At 41.7% G+C, this 24,000-nt stretch overlaps 1 protein-coding gene across 1 annotated transcript in view; it reads right to left on the bottom strand.

The window, feature by feature from the left end:
• LOC114643190 (protein-tyrosine kinase 6-like) overlaps window positions 1–13,971 on the bottom strand; it is a 120,347-nt gene extending 106,376 nt beyond the window's left edge. Inside the window, exon 1 of the mRNA XM_051932863.1 lies at window positions 13,473–13,971. Coding sequence (XP_051788823.1) covers window positions 13,473–13,819 — 347 coding nt within the window. The 5' untranslated portion in view covers window positions 13,820–13,971. The remainder of the gene's footprint in view (window positions 1–13,472) is intronic.
• Between the last annotated feature and the right edge of the window lie 10,029 nt (window positions 13,972–24,000).

Raw genomic sequence — 24,000 nt, 5'->3', positions numbered from 1 at the left:
TGCTTCCTGTGTTTAAGTCAATTTTGCACCCATCTATAAACTACACCCTGAACTCCCAGCTCTTTTAGTTTGATGCCCAACCACTCACGTGTCATATATATGGTTGCTTTTGAGGATGCTTTCATAATATCTGCAGAAAGAGCACATGTCACCTATGATCAAGTGCCACTGAAGTTTTATCCCCAAACATACTGTACAATTATACAGTATTAAACGTGTAACTTTATTAAATGTTCACATTCGTTGTGATTGTCATAAATAAGGTACAACCTATCTATTAAAGGATTTAAAATTCAAAAGGAAAATGTTATATGACTGGCAATAAATACATATAGTTATGCTCATACACTCTTATAACGTTTGCAGCACCATATGCAACTGGAATTGGAACATTTTAATAAATACCATAAAAAAAGTGAATACCGTCTATAGGAAGATTCATAGCCTGAAAAGATAGCGGAAATCCTCAGAATTCTCTGCTGTAACCTTTACTATAAAAAGGTCTATACTTACATAATAATGTAGTGAATAAACTCACAAAATCTGAATGAAACCAAAAGCATGAGAGTGTGGAAAAGCAGATTCATGTATTTATCCTTCATAAACATCATGGCATGGAAGAACCTTGAAGTGAATTCAAAAATATGACTTTCTCAAACACTCTTAATCTAGCTCAGTGTCACTGTGGTGGAGCTCATCCTAGCAGCACTGAACCCAAAATAGAAATCAGGTGTAGACAGGGTGCAAATCCATCACAGGGTCCACTCAGCACCACATCCACACTCACACTCCAATGTGGAAGGAAGGAAAGCGGAGTACCCAGAGGGACACCACTCAGAGTAAGTAAAAACGTCACACACACAACATCCAGCTGCAGGATAGTACAATGAGAACACCAAGTTTGGGTAAGCATTAGATGTGATTTCTACACTGCAAAGATCATTTTCTGCAAAGGATTAAAGTTTATTTCGACCCAATGCTCATATCTCTATGACAACGCAAAATATGAATGAACAATGAAACAGACAGCTTAGTCAAAAACTAAGTATTTTTTAATTGTAAAAGAAAAATCTATAAGGATAATAGTTATTTCAAAAATGGACCAAGAAATCCATATTCATGTTTTGAACAGTGTTCTGGTTAACTGCACTGTAACACTGTAGTAAGAAGCACCACTGGACAAAAGGGCACTCTTTTGGTTGGTTTAACAGGAGGAAAACTTCCTAAGAACAATCCTAAGAACGATATCCAAAATCTAGGCATGCAGGATGAACCACATGGAACTTCCTCGGGCCTCAGAAATGAACACGGTGCACATGACCTGTGTAAAGAGTTTAGGTTCATTTAAGAAGGAAACATTTCTTTACACAAAATAATTGTTGGTATCCAGGAAAAAAACGTACCATTTAATTTATAAAGTGAACTGTATGTCCAAAAAAAAAACAAATCATTACTCACTGAAGGAATAGCCATTAATTAAATTTTAGTCCAATATACACAGGCAGCAGGGTGGAACGGGAACATGCCTTACACCCACAAGAATATGAGTTCAAATTCTCACCTTTGTGGTGTTTACAATTACTTTCCAGTGTTGTACACCTATCTCCTCACAAAGACATGCAAGTTATGGTAAATGGAGGTTCTGAACTGACACACTGTGAGTGTTTGTGTTCCTTAGTGGAATGGCTTCATGTCCAGGAATGGTTCTTATGTTTTGTCTGATGCTGCAGATGTAGGCATTGGCCACCTGCAAACCTGAACTGAAATAAACAGGACCCGCTAAACAAAAAAAAGGTCATTAGACAATATCAAAGGTGTTCTTATATACAGTCATAGCCGAAATTATTGGCACCCCTGGAATTTTTCTTGAAAATGCACCATTTCTCCCAGAAAATTGTTGCAATTACAAATGTTTTGGTATACACATGTTTATTTTCTTTACGTGCATTGGAACAACACAAAAAAACAGAGGAAAAAAAGCCAAATCTGACATCATGTCACACAGATCTCAAAAACCGGGCTGGACAGAATTATTGGCACCCCCTACTTAATATTTGGTTGCACGCCCTTTGGAAAAAATAACTAAAATCAAGCGCTTCCTATAACCATCAAAAAGCTTGTTACGCCTCTCAAGTGGAATTTCCGACCACTCTTCTTTTGCAAACTGCTCAAGGTTTCTCAGATTTGAAGGGCGCCTTCTCCCAACAGCAATTTTGGGATCTCTCCATAAGTGTTCAATTGGATTTAGATCCGGACTCATTGCTGGCCACTTTAGAACTCTCCAGCGCTTTGTCTTCAACCATTTCTGAGTGCTTTTAGAGGTATGTTTGGGGTCATTGTCCTGCTGGAACACCCATGACCTCTGATGCAGACCCAGCTTTCTGACACTGGGCCCTACATTGCGCCCCAATATCTTTTGGTAGTCTTCAGATTTCATGATGCCTTGCACACAGTCAAGGCATCCAGTGCCAGAGGCAGCAAAACATCCACAAAACATCTTAGAACCTCCACCATGTTTGACTGTAGGTACTGTGTTCTTTTCTTCGTAGGCCTCATTCCGTTTTCTGTAAACAGTAGAATGATGAGCTTTACCAAAAAGCTCTACCTTGGTCTCATCTGTCCACAAGACGTTCGCCCAGAAGGATTTTGGCTTCCTCAAGTACATTTTGGCAAACTCCAGTCTGGCTTTTTTATGTTTCTGTGTCAGCAGTGGGGTCCTCCTGGCTCTCCTGCCATAGCATTTCATTTCGTTCAGATGTCGACGGACAGTTCGAGCTGACACTGCTGCATCCTGAGTCTGCAGAACAGCTTGAATATGTTTTGAAGTTGATTGGGGTTATTTATACACCATGCGGACTATCCTTTGTTGCAGTCTTTTATCAATTTTTCTCTTCCATTCACGTCCAGGGAGATTAGCTACAGTGCCATGTGTTGTGAACTTCTTGATTATGTTGCGCACAGTGGACAAAGGAACATGAAGATCTCTGGAGATGGACTTGTAGCCTTGAGATTGTTGGTATTTTTCCACAATTTTTGTTCTCAAGTCCTCAGAAAATTCTGTGCTCTTCTTTGTTCTCCATGCTTAGTGTGGCACACTCAGACACACAACAGAAAGGTTGAGTCAAATTTTCTCCATTCTAACTGGCTTCAGGTATGATTGCTATATTGCCAGCACCTGTTTCTTGTCACAGGTGAGTTCAAATGAGCATCATATGCTTGACATAAAACGATTTACCCACAATTTTGAAAGGGTGCCAATAATTTTGCCCATTTTTAGAGTTCTGTGTAACATGATGTCAGATTTGGCTTTTTTTCTCTGTTTTTTTTTGTGTTGTTCCAATGCACATAAAGGTAATAAACATGTATATACAAAAACATTTGTAATTGAAATAATTTTCTGGGAGAAATGGTGCATTTTCTGGGAAAATTCCAGGGGTGCCGATAATTTCGGCCATGACTGCAAATACAAGCCGAGACCTATTATTTTCATACAGCAATTAGAACTGCTGTTATGGCTCCTCATTTTGCTTTTTTTAAATATTCTTAAAAATCGTTGTGATTGGCTGTTAGTGAGTCTTTTCCTTTCAGTTTTTCATTGTTAAGGCAATCAGCAACACTGCCGTTTTGACCACGTTACCCAAACCCCCTCAGGTATGGAGGTCATGGACTCAATTTCAGTCCTTCAGTGGTTCTGCCACAGCCAATGATTGCCAATGCAGTTCTTAAACAGAAGCTGGACAGCCACCTAGCATAGGACATTTAGAATCTCAGAAAAGATTTATTTCACTATTTTCTACACTTCATCTGCCAGTGACCATGAATTGTATTAAGTATATTTAAGAAAATGTACATTTGTTGTATTATTTTTCACTGTTATTTATGTATTTATATTGCACGTGTTAAGAAAGTAATTTGTATTTAATTTAAAAAAATCTTTTGATTCATGCATACTCATCAAATCTATCTGTGCATATATTTCATAGTAGTAATAATAGTAGTATTGCCACATGTATATGGGTATAGTGAATTTTTTACTTTCAAATGTACATATAATATACACTTGTGTTCCTGTATTTATCACTAGTAGTGGGTGGTTTGGGTTAGTTCCATGTAGTTTTTTTGTTATTATTTATGCTATATTATACATGTTTGTTCAATCTCTCTAAAGTGGCCATGTTTGAGTGAATGTACAGTAGGTGCGTCACTGAATGTTCCCTGTTATGGACTGGAGTCCTGTCCAGGGCTGGTTCTTGCCTTGTGCATAAAACCTTCCGTAATTCTGGAATAGGCTCTGGCTGTCTATAGCCCTGTGCTGAATGGCTGTATTGTAACAGCCTGTAAGAAAAACCTGAACTGATCTGAAAAGGAATGAGCAAAATCCTGCATGTACAGTTCAGAAACTGCATAGTTTAAGACAGAAGTGAGCCAGCTCTCTACTAGATGGCTGAAAACATGGGACTTTATTCCAGTCCTACTCTGAAATGATGGTCTCTTTATGCATGCCTGAAAATGAGCACTTATATGGCTACTGTATCACTACATTAAGGGTGCCTGGCGATGTGAGTTTTCCTTGATGGTCTCTAATATTTCAAATAGCAGCATGTCATTTAGAGACTTGTTTTGGCTTGTGTGTGTGTGAATATCAGTTTAATCTTCTTAGAAAGAGTGGTGACTTTTTTTGGCTCATAACAGTAACTGACTACTCACTGTGGTCTAAAATATACCAACCAAGCATCAGTCCTGGCAATGAAAAGAAATTGGTAAACTGTGTTAATCTATACTAATTAATAAAAGGCAAAGCCCTCACTGACTCACTGACTGACTGACTGACTCATCACTAATTCTCCAACTTCCCGTGTAGGTGGAAGGCTGAAATTTGGCAGGCTCATTCCTTACAGCTTACTTACAAAAGTTAGTCAGGTTTCATTTCGAAATTCTACGTGTAATGGTCATAACTGGAACCTGTTTTTTGTCCATATACTCTAATGGAGGAGGCGGAGTCACGTATCGCGTCATCACGCCTCCTACGTAATCACGTGAACTAAAAACAAGGAAGAGATTTACAGCACGAGTCAGACGCAGGAACGAAGGTAAATGACGTTAATTTTTGAGTGTCTTTTAATACTGTGTAAGCATACATATTAACACATGTGCAATTAAATGTGTGCATTTACGGGGTGATTTCTCAGGCTTAAAAGCTTGCCTTTTATTAAAAAGGTAAATGCAAACTGTTTTCATTCTGAAGGGCATAAACCACGTTAGATTTCAGACGTTAAATGCGCAAAAATGTCAGTACACCAGATAAATAAGCGCAACATATTATCAGTTGTATTGTATGCTTACAATACATATAGAAATGTGTTAATCGTTAACTAATATTATGGGATGGTGTTTTTCGACTCGCGCCTTGATTTAAACGATTGCATTTCTTGGTGGGTTTGCGTAGCTTATTGTCAATATCTTTACACCTCTTTTTAAGACTTAATTTAAAAAGGTTTTCTCCATCCATCCATTGTCTCCCGCTTATCCGAGGTCGGGTCGCGGGGGCAGCAGCTTGAGCAGAGATGCCCAGACTTCCCTCTCCCCGGCCACTTCTTCTAGCTCTTCTGGGAGAATCCCAAGGCGTTCCCAGGCCAGTCGAGAGACATAGTCCCTCCAGCGTGTCCTGGGTCTTCCCCGGGGCCTCCTCCCGGTTGGACGTGCCCGGAACACCTCACCAGGGAGGCGTCCAGGAGGCATCCTGATCAGATGCCCGAGCCACCTCATCTGACTCCTCTCGATGCGGAGGAGCAGCGGCTCTACTCTGAGCCCCTCCCGGATGACTGAGCTTCTCACCCTATCTTTAAGGGAAAGCCCAGACACCCTGCGGAGGAAACTCATTTCAGCTGCTTGTATTCGCGATCTCGTTCTTTCGGTCACTACCCATAGCTCATGACCATAGGTGAGGGTAGGAACATAGATCGACTGGTAAATTGAGAGCTTCGCCTTGCGGCTCAGCTCCTTTTTCACCACGACAGACCGATGCAATGCCCGCATTACTGCGGATGCCGCACCGATCCGCCTGTCGATCTCACGCTCCATTCTTCCCTCACTCGTGAACAAGACCCCGAGATACTTGAACTCCTCCACTTGGGGCAGGATCTCGCTACCAACCCTGAGAGGGCACTCCACCCTTTTCCGGCTGAGGACCATGGTCTCGGATTTGGAGGTGCTGATTCTCATCCCAGCCGCTTCACACTCGGCTGCGAACCGATCCAGAGAGAGCTGAAGATCACGGCCTGATGAAGCAAACAGGACAACATCATCTGCAAAAAGCAGTGACCCAATCCTGAGCCCACCAAACTGGACCCCCTCAACACCCTGGCTGCGCCTAGAAATTCTGTCCATAAAAGTTATGAACAGAATCGGTGACAAAGGGCAGCCCTGGCGGAGTCCAACTCTCACTGGAAACGGGTTCGACTTACTGCCGGCAATGCGGACCAAGCTCTGGCACCGATCGTACAGGGACTGAACAGCCCTTATCAGGGGGGCCGGTACCCCATACTCTCGGAGTACCCCCCACAGGATTCCCCGAGGGACACGGTCGAATGCCTTTTCTAAGTCCACAAAACACATGTAGACTGGTTGGGCAAACTCCCATGCACCCTCCAGGACCCTGCTAAGGGTATAGAGCTGGTCCACTGTTCCGCGACCAGGACGAAAACCACACTGTTCCTCCTGAATCCGAGGCTCGACTATCCGACGGACCCTCCTCTCCAGGACCCCTGAATAGACTTTTCCCGGGGAGGCTGAGGAGTGTGATCCCTCTGTAGTTGGAACACACCCTCCGATCCCCCCTTCTTAAAGAGGGGGACCACCACCCCCGGTCTGCCAATCCAGAGGCACTGTCCCTGATGTCCATGCGATGTTGCAGAGGCGTGTCAGCCAAGACAGTCCTACAACATCCAGAGCCTTGAGGAACTCCGGGCGTATCTCATCCACCCCCGGGGCCCTGCCACCAAGGAGTTTTTTGACCACTCTCGGTGACCTCAGTCCCAGAGATGGGGGAGCCCACCTCTGAGTCCCCAGGCTCTGCTTCCTCATTGGAAGGCATGTTAATGGGAATTGAGGAGGTCTTCGAAGTATTCCCCCCACCGACCCACAACGTCCCGAGTCGAGGTCAGCAGCGCACCATCCCCACCATATACAGTGTTGACACTGCACTGCTTCCCCTTCCTGAGACGCCGGATGGTGGACCAGAATCTCCTCGAAGCCGTCCGAAAGTCATTCTCCATGGCCTCCCCAAACTCCTCCCCACGCCCGAGTTTTTGCCTCAGCAACCACCAAAGCCGCATTCCGCTTGGCCTGCCGGTACCTATCAGCTGCCTCCGGGGGTCCCACAGGACAAAAGGGTCCCGTAGGACTCCTCCTTCAGCTTGACGGCATCCTTCACCGCCGGTGTCCACCAGCGGGTTCGGGGATTGCCGCCACGACAGGCACCGACCACCTTACGGCCACAGCTCCAGTCAGCTGCCTCAACAATAGAGGCACGGAACATGGCCCATTCGGGACTCAATGTCCCCCACCTCCCTCGGGATGTGGTCGAAGTTCTGCCGGAGGTGGGAGTTGAAGCTACTTCTGACAGGGGGGCTCTGCCAGACGTTCCCAGCAGACCCTCACAACACGTTTGGGCCTACCACGCCTGACCGGCATCCTCCCCCCACCATCGAAGCCAACTCACCACCAGGTGGTGATCAGTTGACAGCTCCGCCCCTCTCTTCACCCGAGTGTCCAAGACATGTGGCCGCAAGTCCGACGACACGACCACAAAGTCGATCATCGAACTGAGGCCTAGGGTGTCCTGGTGCCAAGTGCACATATGAACACCCCTATGCTTGAACATGGTGTTCGTTATGGACAATCCGTGACGAGCACAGAAGTCCAATAACAAAACACCGCTCGGGTTCAGATCAGGGGGGCCATTCCTCCCAATCACGCCCTTCCAGGTCTCACTGTCATTGCCCACGTGAGCATTGAAGTCTCCCAGCAGAACGAGGGAGTCCCCAGAAGGTATGCCCTCTAGCACCCCCTCCAGGGACTCCAAAAAAGGGTGGGTACTCCGAACTGCTGTTCGGTGCATACCCACAAACAACAGTTAGGACCCGTCCCCCCACCCGAAGGCGAAGGGAGGCTACCCTCTCATCCACCGGGGGTAACCCCAATGTACAGGCTCCAAGTTGGGGGGCAATAAGTATACCCACACCTGCTCGGCGCCTCTCACCGGGGGCAACTCCAGAGTGGTAGAGAGTCCAGCCCCTCTCAAGGAGATTGGTTCCAGAGTCCAAGCTGTGCGTCGAGGTGAGTCCGACTATATCTAGCCGGAACCTCTCAACTTCGCGCACTAGCTCAGGCTCCTTCCCCTTCAGAGAGGTGACATTCCACGTCCCAAGAGCCAGTTTCTGTAGCCGAGGATCGGACCGCCAAGGTCCCCGCCTTCGGCCACCACCCAACTCACACTGCACCCGAATTTAAAAGCAATACTTCACCGCTGACGTCCGAGGTTCGATTACCGTAAGCGAGTGCAGTGAGTGTGTACGCCTGATGAGCCAAGAATAAGGGGGAAAGACGTGTCGCGTACTCTTTGCATTATTTGACAGTAAACTATTTTCAACCATTCTATGACCTGTCGTTTAAATCAAGTATCATTACATCTTCCTTTCTTAAAGAGAAGTAAGGCAGTACTTATAAGCTTACATATATATATACAGTGATCCCTCGCTATATCGCGCTTCGCCTTTCGCAGCTTCACTCCATCGTGGATTTTATATGTAAGCATATTTAAATATATATCGCGGATTTTTCTCTGCTTCGCGGGTTTCTGCGGACAATGGGTCTTTTAATTTCTGGTACATGCTCCCTCAGTTGGTTTGCCCAGGTGATTTCATACAAGGAACGCTATTGGCAGATGGCTGAGAAGCTACCCAGCTTACTTTTCTCTCTCTCTCTCTTGCGCTGACTTTTTCTGATCCTGACGTAGGGGGATTGAGCAGGGGGGCTGTTCGCACACCTAGACGATACGGACGCTCGTCTAAAAATGCTGAAAGATTATCTTCACGTTGGCTACCTTCTGTGCAGCTGCTGCGTGAAGCGACATGCTGCCCGGTGCTTCGCATACTTAAAAGCACGAAGGGCACGTATTGATTTTTTTATCTGTCTCTCTCTCTCTCTCTCTCTCTCTGTCTGCTCCTGACGGAGGGGGTGTGAGCTGCCACCTTCAACAGCTTTGTGCCACGGTGCTTCGCATACTTAAAAAGCCAAACAGCCCTATTGATTTGTTTGCTCCTTTGAAGAGGAAGATATGTTTGCATTCTTTTAATTGTGAGACTGAACTGTCATCTCTGTCTTGTCATGGAGCACAGTTAAACTTTTGAAAAAAGAGACAAATGTTTGTTTGCAGTGTTTGAATAACGTTCCTGTCTCACTACAACCTCCTGTGTTTCTGCGCAAATCTGTGACCCAAGCATGACAATATAAAAATAACCATATAAACATATGGTTTCTACTTCGCGGATTTTCTTATTTCGCGGGTGGCTCTGGAACGCAACCCCCGCGATGGGAGGAGGGATTACTGTATATATATATATATATATATATATATATATATATATATATATAGACATACATACATATATATATATATATCTATATCCGAAGCCGTGCAAGCACACTCTTGAGAATGCAACATATAGTTGTACAGGAGAAAAGCAATCTTGCCTCAAATCAATGGCAACCTTTTGTAGGTCTACGAACTTAATTTAAACTTTAGGTTTACACGGTGCTTTCTTTCCGAAGTACCTGCACTCATGAATATGTCTGTATGTGTCAGTCAGTCAAATCCACGCGCTTCGCACCGGTGAAGTACCGCTTTTAAAATTTTTATTAAGAAGAAAAGAAAACCTTTTTAAATTGAGGGAAAATATACTAATAACAGTTTGTTAAGGATCTGTTTTTTGTGAAGTTGCCTTCACTTGAGTGATCACTTCGAGCTGACTTGCTGGCCAACTATAAGCGTTACCTGGTAGGTAACCACCCATACAATCAGATTGTGAATCAGACTACGAATGCCGTGAATGTAATTACCCCGATCTACATGTTGTCAAATAAACGAACCACACGCCGTGGCGCAATTTTAAGGGCTTTGCCTGTAGCGCTGACGTCCGAGGTTCGATTCCCGTAAGGGAGTGAAGCGAGTGGCTGGTTACCTACCAGGTAACACTTATGGTTGGCCAGCAAGTCAGCTAACATCAGCCACGGTGCCTTTAGTTGTGAGAAGCAGATCATAGAATGTTTGAAAATAGTTTACTGTCAAATAATGCAAAGAGTACGCGACACGTCTTTCCCCCTTATTCTTGGCTCATCAGGCGTACACACTCACTGCACTCGCTTACAGTAATCGAACCTCAGACGCCAGCGCTAGACGGGCTTCGCAGCGGTGAAGTATTGCTTTTAAATTTTAATTAAGAAGAAAAGAAACCCTTTTTAAATTAAGTCTTAAAAAGACGTGTAAAGATATTGACAATAAGCTACGCAAACCCACCAAGAAATGAAATCGTTTAAATCAAGGTGCGAGTCGAAAAACACCATCCCATAATATTAGTTAACGATTAACACATTTCTATATGTATTGTAAGCATACAATACAACTGATAATATGTTGCGCTTATTTATCTGGTGTACCGACATTTTTGCGCGTTTAACGTCTGAAATCTAACGTGGTTTGTGCCCTTCAGAATGAAAACAGTTTGCATTTACCTTTTTAATAAAAGGCCAGCTTTTAAGCCTGAGAAATCACCCCGTAAATGCACACGTTTAATTGCACGTGTTAATATGTATGCTTACACAGTATTTTTAGTTTTTTTTTTTCTTTCTTCAGTAATATTTAATCTCCTTAAAGAAAAATAACATATGCAGTTTACTTTTTTTGTATCTCTTTAGTAATATTTTAGTGTAAAAGGATAACCAGTATTTAAACCTTTTATGTTACTTTATAAATTTATTTTACACAATGTTGAAAAATTAATAAGAAAGCTACATATTTTGGCAGCTGCTGCTTTAATTTTCAATGAAATGAAAAAAGCTCTCCAAGAGAAAACGTCAATGAAGAAGAAACAGTTTGCACTATCTAAAAAGGAGAAACCCTCATTTATAAAGGTTTGCTGCAGATGACTTAACTGAAAATAAATTAATAGTTCCTATGTGTATAATACATATTTATCTATTTTACTTATGCCTTTATTCCAGCAACTTGCAACATCTGAGGTACAATTTGTTACATTACTTTTGTTTTTTTGCAGCACAGGCAGGTGAAATGACTTCCTCAGGGTCACACAGTGGTGTCAGTACCAGGATTTGAACTGACAAGCTCCGGGTTTACTGAAATATTACTGAACAAAGAAAAAAAACGAAAACGGGCAAATGGGGCTATGCATACAAATGTCCATCCATCCATTATCCAACCCGCTATATCCTAAATACAGGAGCCAATAAGTAGATATGTATATATACAGTATGTCTATATTTATATATATATGTAGATATGTAAATTTGTATATGTATATATATATATATATATATATGTATATGTAGATATGTATATATATGTATATATGTTTATGTATATATATGGTTACATAACCTCTTTAACACACTACTTCTCCGCTGCGAAGCGCGGGTATTTTGCTAGTATTTTCTACAAAGAAAAAAAAAAAATCAGCCAAGGATATGTATATGCACAAAGAGATAAAAAAAAGAGAGGTTGATAAGACACTAGGAAAAAAACAGGTTTGGATTAAAAGATCAACCTGCATCACAAACAGCCCTGCTTATTCATCCTTTTTTTTTTGGACATAATTCTTTCAATTTTTGTGTCACCGGAAGCCACACTCTACCTCAACAGCAAATTGTGAAAGGAAGGAAGCAACCCCAAAACAAGAATGTGCTATGAGAAGCAACCTAAACAGGATAGAAGCCCGAGTACAAGAAACACTTATGTACATGGGGCCAGTTTACATTTGCCAATAAAACCAACAGGGCATTTTTGAAAAGAGAGGGAAAACAGGAGGAAAACCACACGACCACCACGGGAGCAAGGTGCTTCAACAAAGAAGGAATCCATTATTATGTAGCTGAGAATCAAGCCTAGGTTTATGTTTTGTGTGGGAGCAACAGCACAATCAGTGCCACTGTACCTACATAGTTTGGGGAATACACAAAAAATATTTCTAAACCCACTTTGTGGAGTAGGGTCTTGGGGAAGATATAGTTCACCCAGCAAGCATCAGGTGCAAGGCGGGAACAATGTTTGGACAACTTCGGGGGCCAATTTAGCAACACCAGTCTACCTAACCTGCATGTCTTTGGAGTGTGGGAGGAAAATGGACCAACAGAAGAAAACCTACACGAACACTGGGAAAATTGGTAAACTTTATGCATGGATAATCTGAGACTTGAACCCCAGTCTCTTTGTTATAAGGCAGCAGTGCTACCGTCCCACCACCCAAAAAATATTAAATGAGTAGTATAAAATAAATCCTTTATAAAGTATGCTAAAATATTAATGCTCTAGTTGCGTGAGCATGAATTTCGTAAGAGGGTGCAAGAAATTGGAGTATGGATGCTGTGGTGTAAAATCACCCGCAGATGCTTATAAAGGTTTCACAATACAGATTATTTTTATTTTTGATCATTACATTAATTTTTTTTATTTCATAATAATAGAGAACTTGTCAGTATGTGAATAAAATGTCATACATTTCCTCTAATTGATTTACTTTTTCACACTATATTGCAATATCCTCAGACATGAAACAGTTTTGAGTCGGGGTGAGCTATAATAGCACATGAAGCCCACTTACACACACACACACACATATGTGTAGCCTGCCATGCATATGATTATGATCATGTGGGGAAAAACCTGATCACACGGGTGAAACATAAATCACGGAGAGAACGTGCCAACACGACGCCTAACTAAGGGAGCTTATTTCAACCTGGGAAAACATCAGAAAACAATGAGTGAACGTCACGAGCTCTAAAGATATTTAAGGTTGGTGTCCTCAGGCTTTACCCTAAATTCTTCGCATCGTTTTTCACGAATGTAAACGGCTCTAAAGTTATTTAAGTAGGTTTCTTCAAGCTTTACTCTAAATTCTTCGCATCGTTTTTCATAACTTGCCCTTTAATTGACTGTACTTTAGTAATTCGTTATTTTAGGATTTAACGATGTCGTAATCGGATAAAAAGTGCCGAGCTGGAGTTGATCACGAAGAAAAGGTACACTAGTGTACAGAACCGTGCAGGCGACGACATGGCATCCCGTCCATAGTCGGTTCCCGTAGCGCGAGCGTTGCATTCGGCGACTTTGGACCGACTTAAGGGAAACTACTAAAAACAGATTATTAGAAGCATAATTAAGAAGAAAGTAAACTTACGGCTGCGCCCGCAGACTCTCGCCTCTCACTAGATAATTGTAAGGGACATATCCCCTTTCAGTCACTTGACCGTATTCATCCAGTTTCCCTGCGGTCCACCAATTTCCACTGCGCTCAATAATCTTGAACTGGTCTCCTTGCGTGAAGCTGATCTCATTCGACGCCCTGGCTTGAAAGTCCCACTCGGCCGTGTACACAGGATCTCCCACTTCCCGGTTCCGGTTGGGCGAATCTGGGACCGACTCAGAGTCGGAAGAATCAGGCTTGTAGGGTGAACGTCCGCAGCAGCAGACTTTTTCCCACAAGCATTTCAGGCATGGGCAAAGTCTGGACAGCGTGGTCGCCATAGAAGCCCCGTACTCTTCACAGCTTTAAAAGCTCCGGGCTATGATTCCAGCGCGAACATTGGGTTAAGGACCGCAGCAAAAACAGCTCCCTTCAAGTGTTGCTTGTCGCAAGGCACCGCGTCTGTTATTTGAAGTAGTTCTGTGCTGACTTCCTCATTAGTTAGCCGGTTTATCACTTCCTGTTTGAAAATCCACGCCAAGACGCCTAGGGTTCTAAGGTTAGTTAATAAAGGTCAGCAGAGTTTGGCTGGTAGTTACGAAACACCTGCCTTCTATTGAGTCCAGAATGTATGATAGTAAGCATAACTGCATTCGTGTTATTTGGGCATTTCACCTGATGGGCACAGCGATTTTGAACCCTCTTCTTCTTTCGGCTGCTCCCGTTCTTAATAATAGTAAAAAATAATACCTTTTATTTATATAGCGCCTTTCCCATGATCACCTTTCCCACCTGCTTAATCTCAGGTGTTTTTGCAGAACAGGCTAGGTGAGGTCCAGAACCCTGACCTAAAATGTTTTGAGGTAAATATGAATTAGCACTGATAAAATGAAGCCGAAAGCATGGCAAATTACCTTAATACAATACAGTTGGGATGTAGTGTAGTGAAGCAAACAGCATACCAACCTTTTTACATTACTACATATTGTTTAGCTGCATCGCTGTTTATGTTAAAAATTATATTGACATGGGAAATGCTGTGGGAGCAGGTGGAGAAGTTCTTAAGGCCTGTGCTGACCAATTTTGTGGTGTTCTCTGTCACCTACAGTATACAGTTTGCCCCTATGGCTCCAAAAGTGCAGCTGCTGTTGAAAACATCCTGCATTGTTAATGTTCTAAAGAGGGCAAGTGTCTCTTCACCTAATAACTACAGGCTTTGAGAGGCAGGGCCTGGATTTTATGAGTCCTCTTGTGGTAGACCACCTACACCCACTGCAGTTTGCATGTTGGACAAAGAATGGAGTGGAGAATACAATTATTTACCAGCTCCACAAGGCTTATTCTCACCTGGACGAAACTGACAGCACTTTGAGGATTATGTTTTTTGATTTCTCCAGTTGCCCCTGTTAAGCAGTAAACTCAGAGATATGCAGTTGAAGGAGCCTATGGTGTCCTGGAAGATGGACTATCTTGTCGGGTAGACCACAGTTTGTGAGAATCAAAAACTGTGTTTCTGATATGGATGTGAGCAACACTGGAGCACCACAAGGAACAGTCCTGTCATCTTTTCTCTTCACTCAGATGACTCTGCACTAATGAGGTGTATAAATAAGCTGGGTGGTCAGATAAAGTATAGGAGTCAGGTGGAGACCTTTGTTTCTTGGTGCAGAAAGAATTGTCTGTCTGCAACACACCATCATCAAAACCCAGGAACTGGTTTTTGACTTTCACCGCACTGTCCAGTCACTATTTAGGAATGGATATAGAGTCAGTGCACTCTTACACGTACTTGGGGGTCCACATTAATGACAGGTTGGGATAGCCTCAGAACAAAAAAGGAACTATATAAGAAAGAGCAGAGCAGGCTTTTTTTTCCTTAGAAAACTTCATTCTTTTGAAGTGGTAAGCAACATCACTCACATCTTCTAAAACTCTGTGATGGCCAGCACAGTATTCTATGTGGTGGTGTGCTGGTCCAGTAACATCACTTCACTGAATTAACAAACTAATTAAAAGGGCAGGCTTAGTTATAGGATACACTCTGGACCTGCTGGAGGTTGTATTGGAGGAAGAATGAAGACAAAACTGATGACCATTACGAACAATGTGGCTCATCCTTTCTCTAACACAGAGTACTTTTAACTAACAAATTATTTAGCAGAGGTGTGTGAAGAAACACTACTGGGGGTTATTTTTATCAACAGCAATGTGCCTGCATAATGCCTCGCTGGTACTAAAGTTTTCCTCTTTTAAATTTTTTTTTCAGTCATTCTGGGGTGTGTTCTGACCAAAGTATATACATTATATAGTTTATATATATATAAACTGCTTGCAAAAAATTAAAGGAACACTTTGAAAACACATCAGATCTCAATGGGAAAAAAATCCTGCTGGATACCTCTACTGATATGGACTGGGTAATGTGTTAGGAATGAAAGGATGCCACATTGTTTGATGGAAATGAAAATTATCAACCTAAAGAGGGCTGAATTCAAAGACACCCCAAAAATCAAAGTGAAAAAATTATGTGGCGGGCCAGTCGATTTTGCGGACATTTCATTGGGGCAACTCCAAATCGTACTCAGTAGTTTGTTTGGCCCCCACATGCTTGTATGCATGCCTGACAATGTGGGGAGGGGCATGCTCCTAATGAGATGACGGATGGGGTCCCAGGGAATCTCCTCCCAGATCTGGACCAGGGCATAACTGAGCTCCTGGACAGTCTGAGGTGTAACCTGGCAGTGTCGGATGGACTGAAACATAATGTCCCAGAGGTGTTCTATTGGATTGAGGTCAGGCAAGCGTGGGGTCCAGTCAAAGGTATCCATTCCTTCATCCTCCAGGAACTGCCTACATACTCTTGCCACATGAGGCCGGGTATTGTTGTGTACCAGGAGGAACCCAGGACCCACTACACCAGCATAGGGTCTGACAATGGGTCCAAGGAGTTCATCCCAATAGCTAATTGCAGTCAAGGTGCCGTTGTCTAGCCTGTAGAGGTCTGTGCATCTCTCAATGGATATGCCTCCCACGACCATCACAAACCGGTCATGCTGAGCAATGTTACAGGCAGCATAATGTTCTCCATGGCTTCTTCAGACCTTTTCACGTCTGTCACATGTGCTCAGGGTGAACCTACTCTCATCTGTGAAAAGCACAGGGCGCCAGTGGCGGACCTGCCAATTCTGGTATTCAATGGCAAATGCCAATCGAGCTCCATGGTGCCGGGCAATGAGCATAGGGCCCACTAGAGGACGTTGGGCCCTCAGGCCACCCTCATGAAGTCTGTTTCTGATGGTTTGGTCAGAGGCATTCACACCAGTGGCCTGCTGGAGGTCATTTTGTAAGGCTCTGGCAGTGCTCATCCTGTTCCTTCTTGCCCAAAGGAGCAGATACCGGACTTGCTGATGGGTTAAGGACCTTCTACAGCCCTGTTCAGCTCTCCTAGAGTAACTGTCTGTTTCCTGGAATCTCCTCCATGCCCTTTACACTGTGCTGGGAGACACAGCACACCTTTTGGCAATGACATGTATTGATGTGCCATCCTGGAGAAGTTGGACTACCTGTGCAACCTCTGTAGGGTCCAAGTATCGCCTCATGCTACCAGTAGTGACACTTTATCCAAATGCAAAACTAGTGAAAAAACAGTCAAAAAAGATGAGGAGGGAAAAATGTCAGTGGCCTCCACCTGTTAAACCATTCCTGTTTTGGGGGTCATCTCATGGTAGCCCCTCTAGTGCACCTGTTGTTAATTTCATTAGCACCAAAGTAGCTAAAACTAATTGACAACCCCCTCTGCTACTTAACTAACCAGATCAATAACCCAGAAGTTTCTTTGACTTGATGCTATACTCTATTTAAAAAGTGTTCCTTTAATTTTTATGAGCAGTATATATATATATATATATATATATATATATATACTGTATTAATTTATGTAAAGAGTTTCTGTAAAAAGCCAAATTTTTAGAATAACTGGCCCTTGAAAAATGGATCCTGCGGTTGTCTTGCACTCCATTCAGGGTATGATCCTGCCTTATGACCAACGGTTGTCTCAGAAGGGTCTAGCTGCTGCCTGCATCCACCAATGCCACTCTCAGTGTACTCATCATCATTAATGTCACTCACGACAGGCCCATCATCATCATTAGAGTCTGAAATGAATGTTTGGTTGATTTATCGAGTAAAGAACAAAGACCAACAGAAATTATGATGTTAGTGAGCCTGTTGTAAGTCACACTAACATAAAATACCACATTTTACTATGAATTGTGCCATAGTGTGCTGAATATTTCAGTTAAATTTCCATGCAAGGAACATGCTAATGCTAACACTAGGTTGTCTGTGTAGTGAATTATTACTTGGCCTTCTGAAATACTCAGTTCTGATTACTTTAGCAAGCCTTTCAATAGTCAGTAAGGGACATCATTTCATGCTTACAGTGGGCTTCCTGCAAGAGCAAAAGGCCTGACTTCAGCCTATATCTGTTGACGTCATTCATTGATGTTAGTCGCAACAGGTCCATCTACAAGGTTATTCATTCATTCATTCATTTTCTGAAGCCAGGTCACGGAGACAACAGTCTTAGCAGTGAAGCCCAAACGTCTTTTTTCTCAACCACACTTGCCAACTCATACTGTGAGATCCCAAAGTATTCCCAGGCCATCTGGGATATATAATCCTCCCAGCGAACCCCTGGGTCTCCTCCCAGCTGGTCATGCCTGTAAAACCTCCACAGGGAGACATCCAGGAGGCATCCGTATCAGATGCTTGAATCACTTCAATTGGCTCCTCTTAATGCGGAGGGTCAGCGGCTCTACCCTGAGCCTCTCCTGGATGTCTGTGCTTCTGACTCTATCCCAGTTACCCTGCAGAGAATGCACATTTCGGCCACTTGCACCTGCAATCTCATCCTTTTGGTCATTACCCAAAGCTCATGATCATAGGTGAGGTTAGGGACATATATCGACTGATAAATCGAGAGCTTTGCCTTCTGACTCAGCTCCTTTTTCCCCATTGCAGATCAGCATAGTGACAACATAACTCTCCACATCAACCCATGTGTTAATCTCGCCATCCCCTTCCCCTTCACTATTGAAAAAGACTCTGAAGTATTTAAATCCACCCACCTGAGGCAGTAACTCACCTTCCACCACAAATTAAGTGCTGTTAATTTATTGATGAAAGGTAAAAAAATTATCAGAAAAGATTTACAGACAGAGTAGGACCCTCCCCATTCTAACCCTAACCTTGAACATAATTACAGAATTGCATCCTTACAGGGGATGCCTGTGTGTTGTGAAGGACGTTGGATGTTGTAGGCATAACATGAGTGAAATCACAGGTACTGTGGATTCAAACTCAAAAACCAAGAAACAAGTGAAAGTCAAAACATCAAACTTTGAACAAAAACAAAAAAAAAATAATCAGCACAAATAAATTTTAGAAGTTATCTAAAATCAGGGATATTCTGGTATCTGTGATGCTGTTTTATATAGTCAACACATGATGATGTCACATTTCACATCAATGCAAGTCATATGGTGGCAACTGTTTTGACGACCAACACACAGTATGGTCCATAACATGACCATAAAAGAACAACAGAAAATGTCAAAAAACGGCAAAGTAAATTTCTGTGCTATTTCGAAGACTAGAGATTATATTTTAAATGAGAGGGGACCAGGAGATGACCATGAGTCAAGATTTGTATCAAGTTCGTTAACAGGCAGTCAAACGGATCTTTTGCCAGAAATTATAACTAAATCCCGCAATCCTTATAGAGTACTAGGGGCGCAAGCCCCCCGGCATTTTCGGCGCCCAACCCCCACTTGCGGCCAGAATATTAGTAAAATCCGTAAATGTACAAAAGAAAAAGTTTTATTTATTGGAGTCAAAAACACAAAATTCTATAAATATGTAAAAGAAAAATTCATTATTATTCAATGGAGTAAAAATCATGAAATGAGAATAAAAATATGTACTCTCTTACTGATTGGAATATTCCTGTTAAACTGAGGTCCACTATGCTCGATGAGTATTTATAAGAGACTAAATAAACGATCCATTTGTTTTAACTAACATTCTTATAGATAACATTTTTTTTTTTTAAAAAATGACTCACTTAAATAACAGGAAAAATCATGTGAAAACTAAAGTGGTATGCAATGGGTCATCGTAACTCGACCTTCAGCTAACTAAATAACCTACATTTTTTTTTTTTAGTTTTTTTAATAGTTTGTTCCTATGAAAGAAAGTTTACGCAATCAAAAATAAAAAACATTTCTTGATATTAAAAACCACAACTTTCTTGATATTTTAGTTTATAATTTAAAAACGGAATAAGAATCTAAAAATCTAACAACATCCCATTAAAGTTCGATAAATTCAGAAAAGAATGATACCAAACATATATATGTAGGTTATTTAAAATAAGCCCGATTTAAAGCGTGACAAAAAACGTGACATAAAAATGTCACATAAAACCGTTGCACAAAATTGTTGCACTTTTAGGCTTAGGATTTTATATATAGAGAGTAGATATAAAATGCAAAGTTGACTGATTCATTTGCTTGTTCACTTACTCATTCATTAACAAAAACAATTTTTCCTGTTTATTTAAAAAGCTGAAATTTGGCAGGATGGTACATGTAGGGCAGTAGGTATCTGCAAAGAAATGTTATTTTGATATATAAATATTTAAGGGTAACCCCCCAACAATAGAAACATGAAATGCCTCAAAATCTTAAAAACACTTCAAATGATTTGATTGAAATTTGGTGACTTTATAGAAAAAAGAAAATCAGCTGACACACATTTTGTTAATTTGTTGATATGTATCAATAATAATGCTATAGCGAATGGGCTATTTTAAGGCAGCCTGTCTTTTTTTGTGCTCGGCACAGACACAATGCCAGTTGAAAGTCACCTGCACACCAGTGGCACTCGCCAATAATGTGGACCGTCGAATGAATAAGCAGAGGTGTTTTGATGTGGGAAAAGAAGTAGAATGAGATGGAAGAAGGTTCATTGAAGGTGAAGTAAGATGTGGTTACACACTTGAGGTGCTCTATACACAATGAGTCCAGTTGCCAGGGAGGGAGAGAGAAATACAAGAGGAGTTGGATTTCTTACACCCAAAACAAGCCCTGACCAACAGTGCTAGCACTGCTCCACATTTCACAAGGAGGAGGACGAGGTTGAAAACATGCACCGATAGCAGGCTTCCGAAATTCCAAGTTAAATTCCTACAGTAGTACAGAGCCATGAATGCAGCACTCCATGTAGTCAAACAACATTCAACCCACAATGCAGCTCGTTGTTGTGTGTCTAGAAGTGGTGGTAGTAATCTATGATATAGTGATTATTTTTTTGTGACGGTATTGGCATCTCTGCTGCGACAGCTGGTCGTGCCACTGACTACATAGTAAATGGTTCTATAATCAATTGTGTGCCAAGTCTTAATTGCATTCCAGTTTCATCAAGTGAGTGCGAATGTGGGTTTTTGCAAATGAATTTGATTGTTATTCCAGTGAGAGCCTGGTTACTGAGAAGCACTGTCCCCACACTTCTCTTCATAAGATTGGTTGGCTCTCCACTCACATGCTTTGATCCTGCAAATTCATGGTTATTATGAGGACGATGATCATTCATTGACACTCAACATGAAGAATAAATTAGAAAGGCTGAAAACATCCAAAAAAGGTTGGAATTTTCTTTAAAACTCAATCAAATTAAACACTAATTGCTTTGGGGGACTACATAACAACTTTATTGTACAATGTTATTTACCGGCAGTTAATATTCTTCGATTTTGGAAATTCTGTGTTAGTAATTTTAAACTATCAAGCACAATATTATGCAGTACAGTATGCCTGCGCAGGTGGAGTAATAGTATCACCGCTGCTTTACAATAAGAAGATCATGGGGTCGCATCCCGGGCACTCCCTGCGTGAAGTTAGCAAAACTCTTTGAGTAGTGATTAAAGCACTCTATAAATATAATGAATGATTATACTTGTCAATTTTAAATATTATGTATTTTCTCCAAATAAACAAAACATGTAGTGCTAGGACTCTCAGTGTCTAAATACCGTTACAGTACCTCAAACTCGATCCACACAAAACATATGCGTACCACCAACTTTTTGATTACTTAATAAGGCCCTGCTAATCACACATAACGCTAAATTAAAACGAACCTGCGTTCCCTCAGTGTGTAGTAGACATATTTAGTGTATGTTAGTTACTGTTATCACTTGTCATGGGTTTGTGCACAGATATGACCAAAATGATTATTTTTTTATTTCAAAAGTGGAAAAACAGTATTGCTACTACCTCAGATTCTGTTCAGTTATAGCTTTTGTATTGTGTTTTTATGCACTTTTTGATGTGCCCAAATTTAAAATGGAAGCAATGAATAAACATGACTTGTTTTTCAATACATTCATTTGTGTTGGTTTAAAATTTGTTATTACTTGCTGCTTACCAGCCGCTGAAAATGTCTGGCCCAGCTACATTTCTTGGTTTAAAAATCTGGTTCAACTGAATTTGTAATTGAATAGCTTTGCCTTAACTGATTCCTCACAGTACATACATCAACATCCTGAAATGCCTACACTGTGTATTGAAAGTAGTGCATCATCTATTGTATTAATAAAAAGTCAACAAACATTATTCACTTTTCTTCCTTTGGTTGCGACAATACATACAATATATGCTGATATTTTGTGTCACACTCTATGTAAGAACATCTACTGACTTGACTGCAACAGACCTGTAACAGCTATTGAGGAGGTTGTGCATTTGTGCGTTTTAAGCTGTAAACTTGATGCTGAGCAGCATCTAGGCAGGATATTTTGCTCCCTCTAACCAATTCCTTCATTCTTCTAGTGCTAACTTAATAATAATAATAATGCATTTTATTTATAGGGGCACTTTACATTAGAAGTAAGTCTCAAAGTGCAACATAAAAAGATTAAACAAAGGCAAGGCAAGATAAAAACAGAGATAAAACAACAATAGTTATAGCATTCTTGTTAATAAGCTTTCCTAAATAGAAAAGTCTTTAGCTGTTTTTTAAAACAGCCCACAATCTGCTGTGTTCTTAGGCTCTCTGGTAGGGCATTCCAGAGCCGTGGAGCAGCAGCTGCAAAGGCTCGGTCTCCCATTAATTTTAATAATAATTTTTTGCATTTATATAGCGCTTTTCTCACTACTCAAAGCGCTCAGCAATTGCAGGTTAAGGGCCTTGCTTAAGGGCCCAACAGAGCAGAGTCCCTATTGGCATTGACAGGATTCGAACCGGCAACCTTCCGATTGCCAGTGCAGATCTCTAGCCTCAGAGCCACCACTCCGCCGTTGTATGAAGTTTGGTCACAGGGGGGCGAAGGGGGTAGGTATTTGTAAAACGGAGGTTTCTTGTAGTGGACTGTAATATAAGGAGTTCTTTAAGATATTGTGGAGTATTTCCATGGATACACTGGTGAGTAAACAAAAAGAGTTTGTATTTGATTCGGAGATGGATAGGGAGCCAATGAAGTGACCGAAGGATTGGTGAGATATGTTCATATTTCCGCACCCTCATCAGGATTCTTGCAGCACTATTTTGAATTTGTTGGAGCTTTTGAAGGCTCTTGTTGGGTGTGCTGATGAGGAGTGCATTACAATAGTCCAGTCTGGATGAGACAAAGGCATGAATCATCTTTTCAGCATCACAGAGAGAGAGGTAGGGATGGAGTTTGGCTATGTTTCAGAGATGAAGGAATGCAATTTTACAAAGGTGATGGATATGTATATCAAATGACAGATGGGAGTCTAACTTGACACCCAGATTTGTAACAGAAGGGTAGAGGGTAATGGTACAGTCAGAAAAGGAAATACAATTTAGAGAGGAACGAAGTTGATGGGGGGTGCCAATTAAAAGAGCTTCAGTTTTGGTGCTGTTTAGCTTGAGGAAGTTCTAGGACACCCTAATAGCTAATAATTCACAATTCCATACATTGTAATTTTGTTACACACAACTTAATTGTTTTAGAAAAACAGGCACAAAAGTGTATAAGTCCAGCATCAAGAAATTTTTCGGAGAGAATTGCTTTCAACAACAAGTGGGATATATGGTAACTCAGGATCTGGATGTTGTAATATGGAGTCAGAAGTGAAGAAAGACTTCAAGTGTTCAAAAATCATTTTGAGCTTCATTAGCCCAAACGATGTTTTTTGTTTTTCTTGGTGAGGGTAATGATTAGTGTCCAGGATTTTAAATCACCTGTAGCTCGCAAACCATTTGAACTATTGACCTCAAATTTGGTACACATAGCCTATACTACGTGATGTCTAATATCCGCTTTCGGGGTGATGATTGACCTCCAAAATTATTCCTCTTTTTATTTTTATTTTATTTTATTGTAGAATCAACTCTCGGCAGCGACCAGTGGGGTGGCCATGCAGCACATGCGTACGGGCGCTGTTCTCATCCACACCACCTTCACCGTCACTTCCCCTACCTCTTCATATCTTAAATC

The sequence above is a fragment of the Erpetoichthys calabaricus genome, chromosome 10 (assembly GCF_900747795.2).
Source record: "Erpetoichthys calabaricus chromosome 10, fErpCal1.3, whole genome shotgun sequence".
In the NCBI taxonomy this organism is placed as follows: domain Eukaryota; kingdom Metazoa; phylum Chordata; class Cladistia; order Polypteriformes; family Polypteridae; genus Erpetoichthys; species Erpetoichthys calabaricus.
The sequence above is the reverse complement of the archived record's forward strand: the minus strand, read 5'-3'. Positions and strand labels throughout refer to the sequence as shown.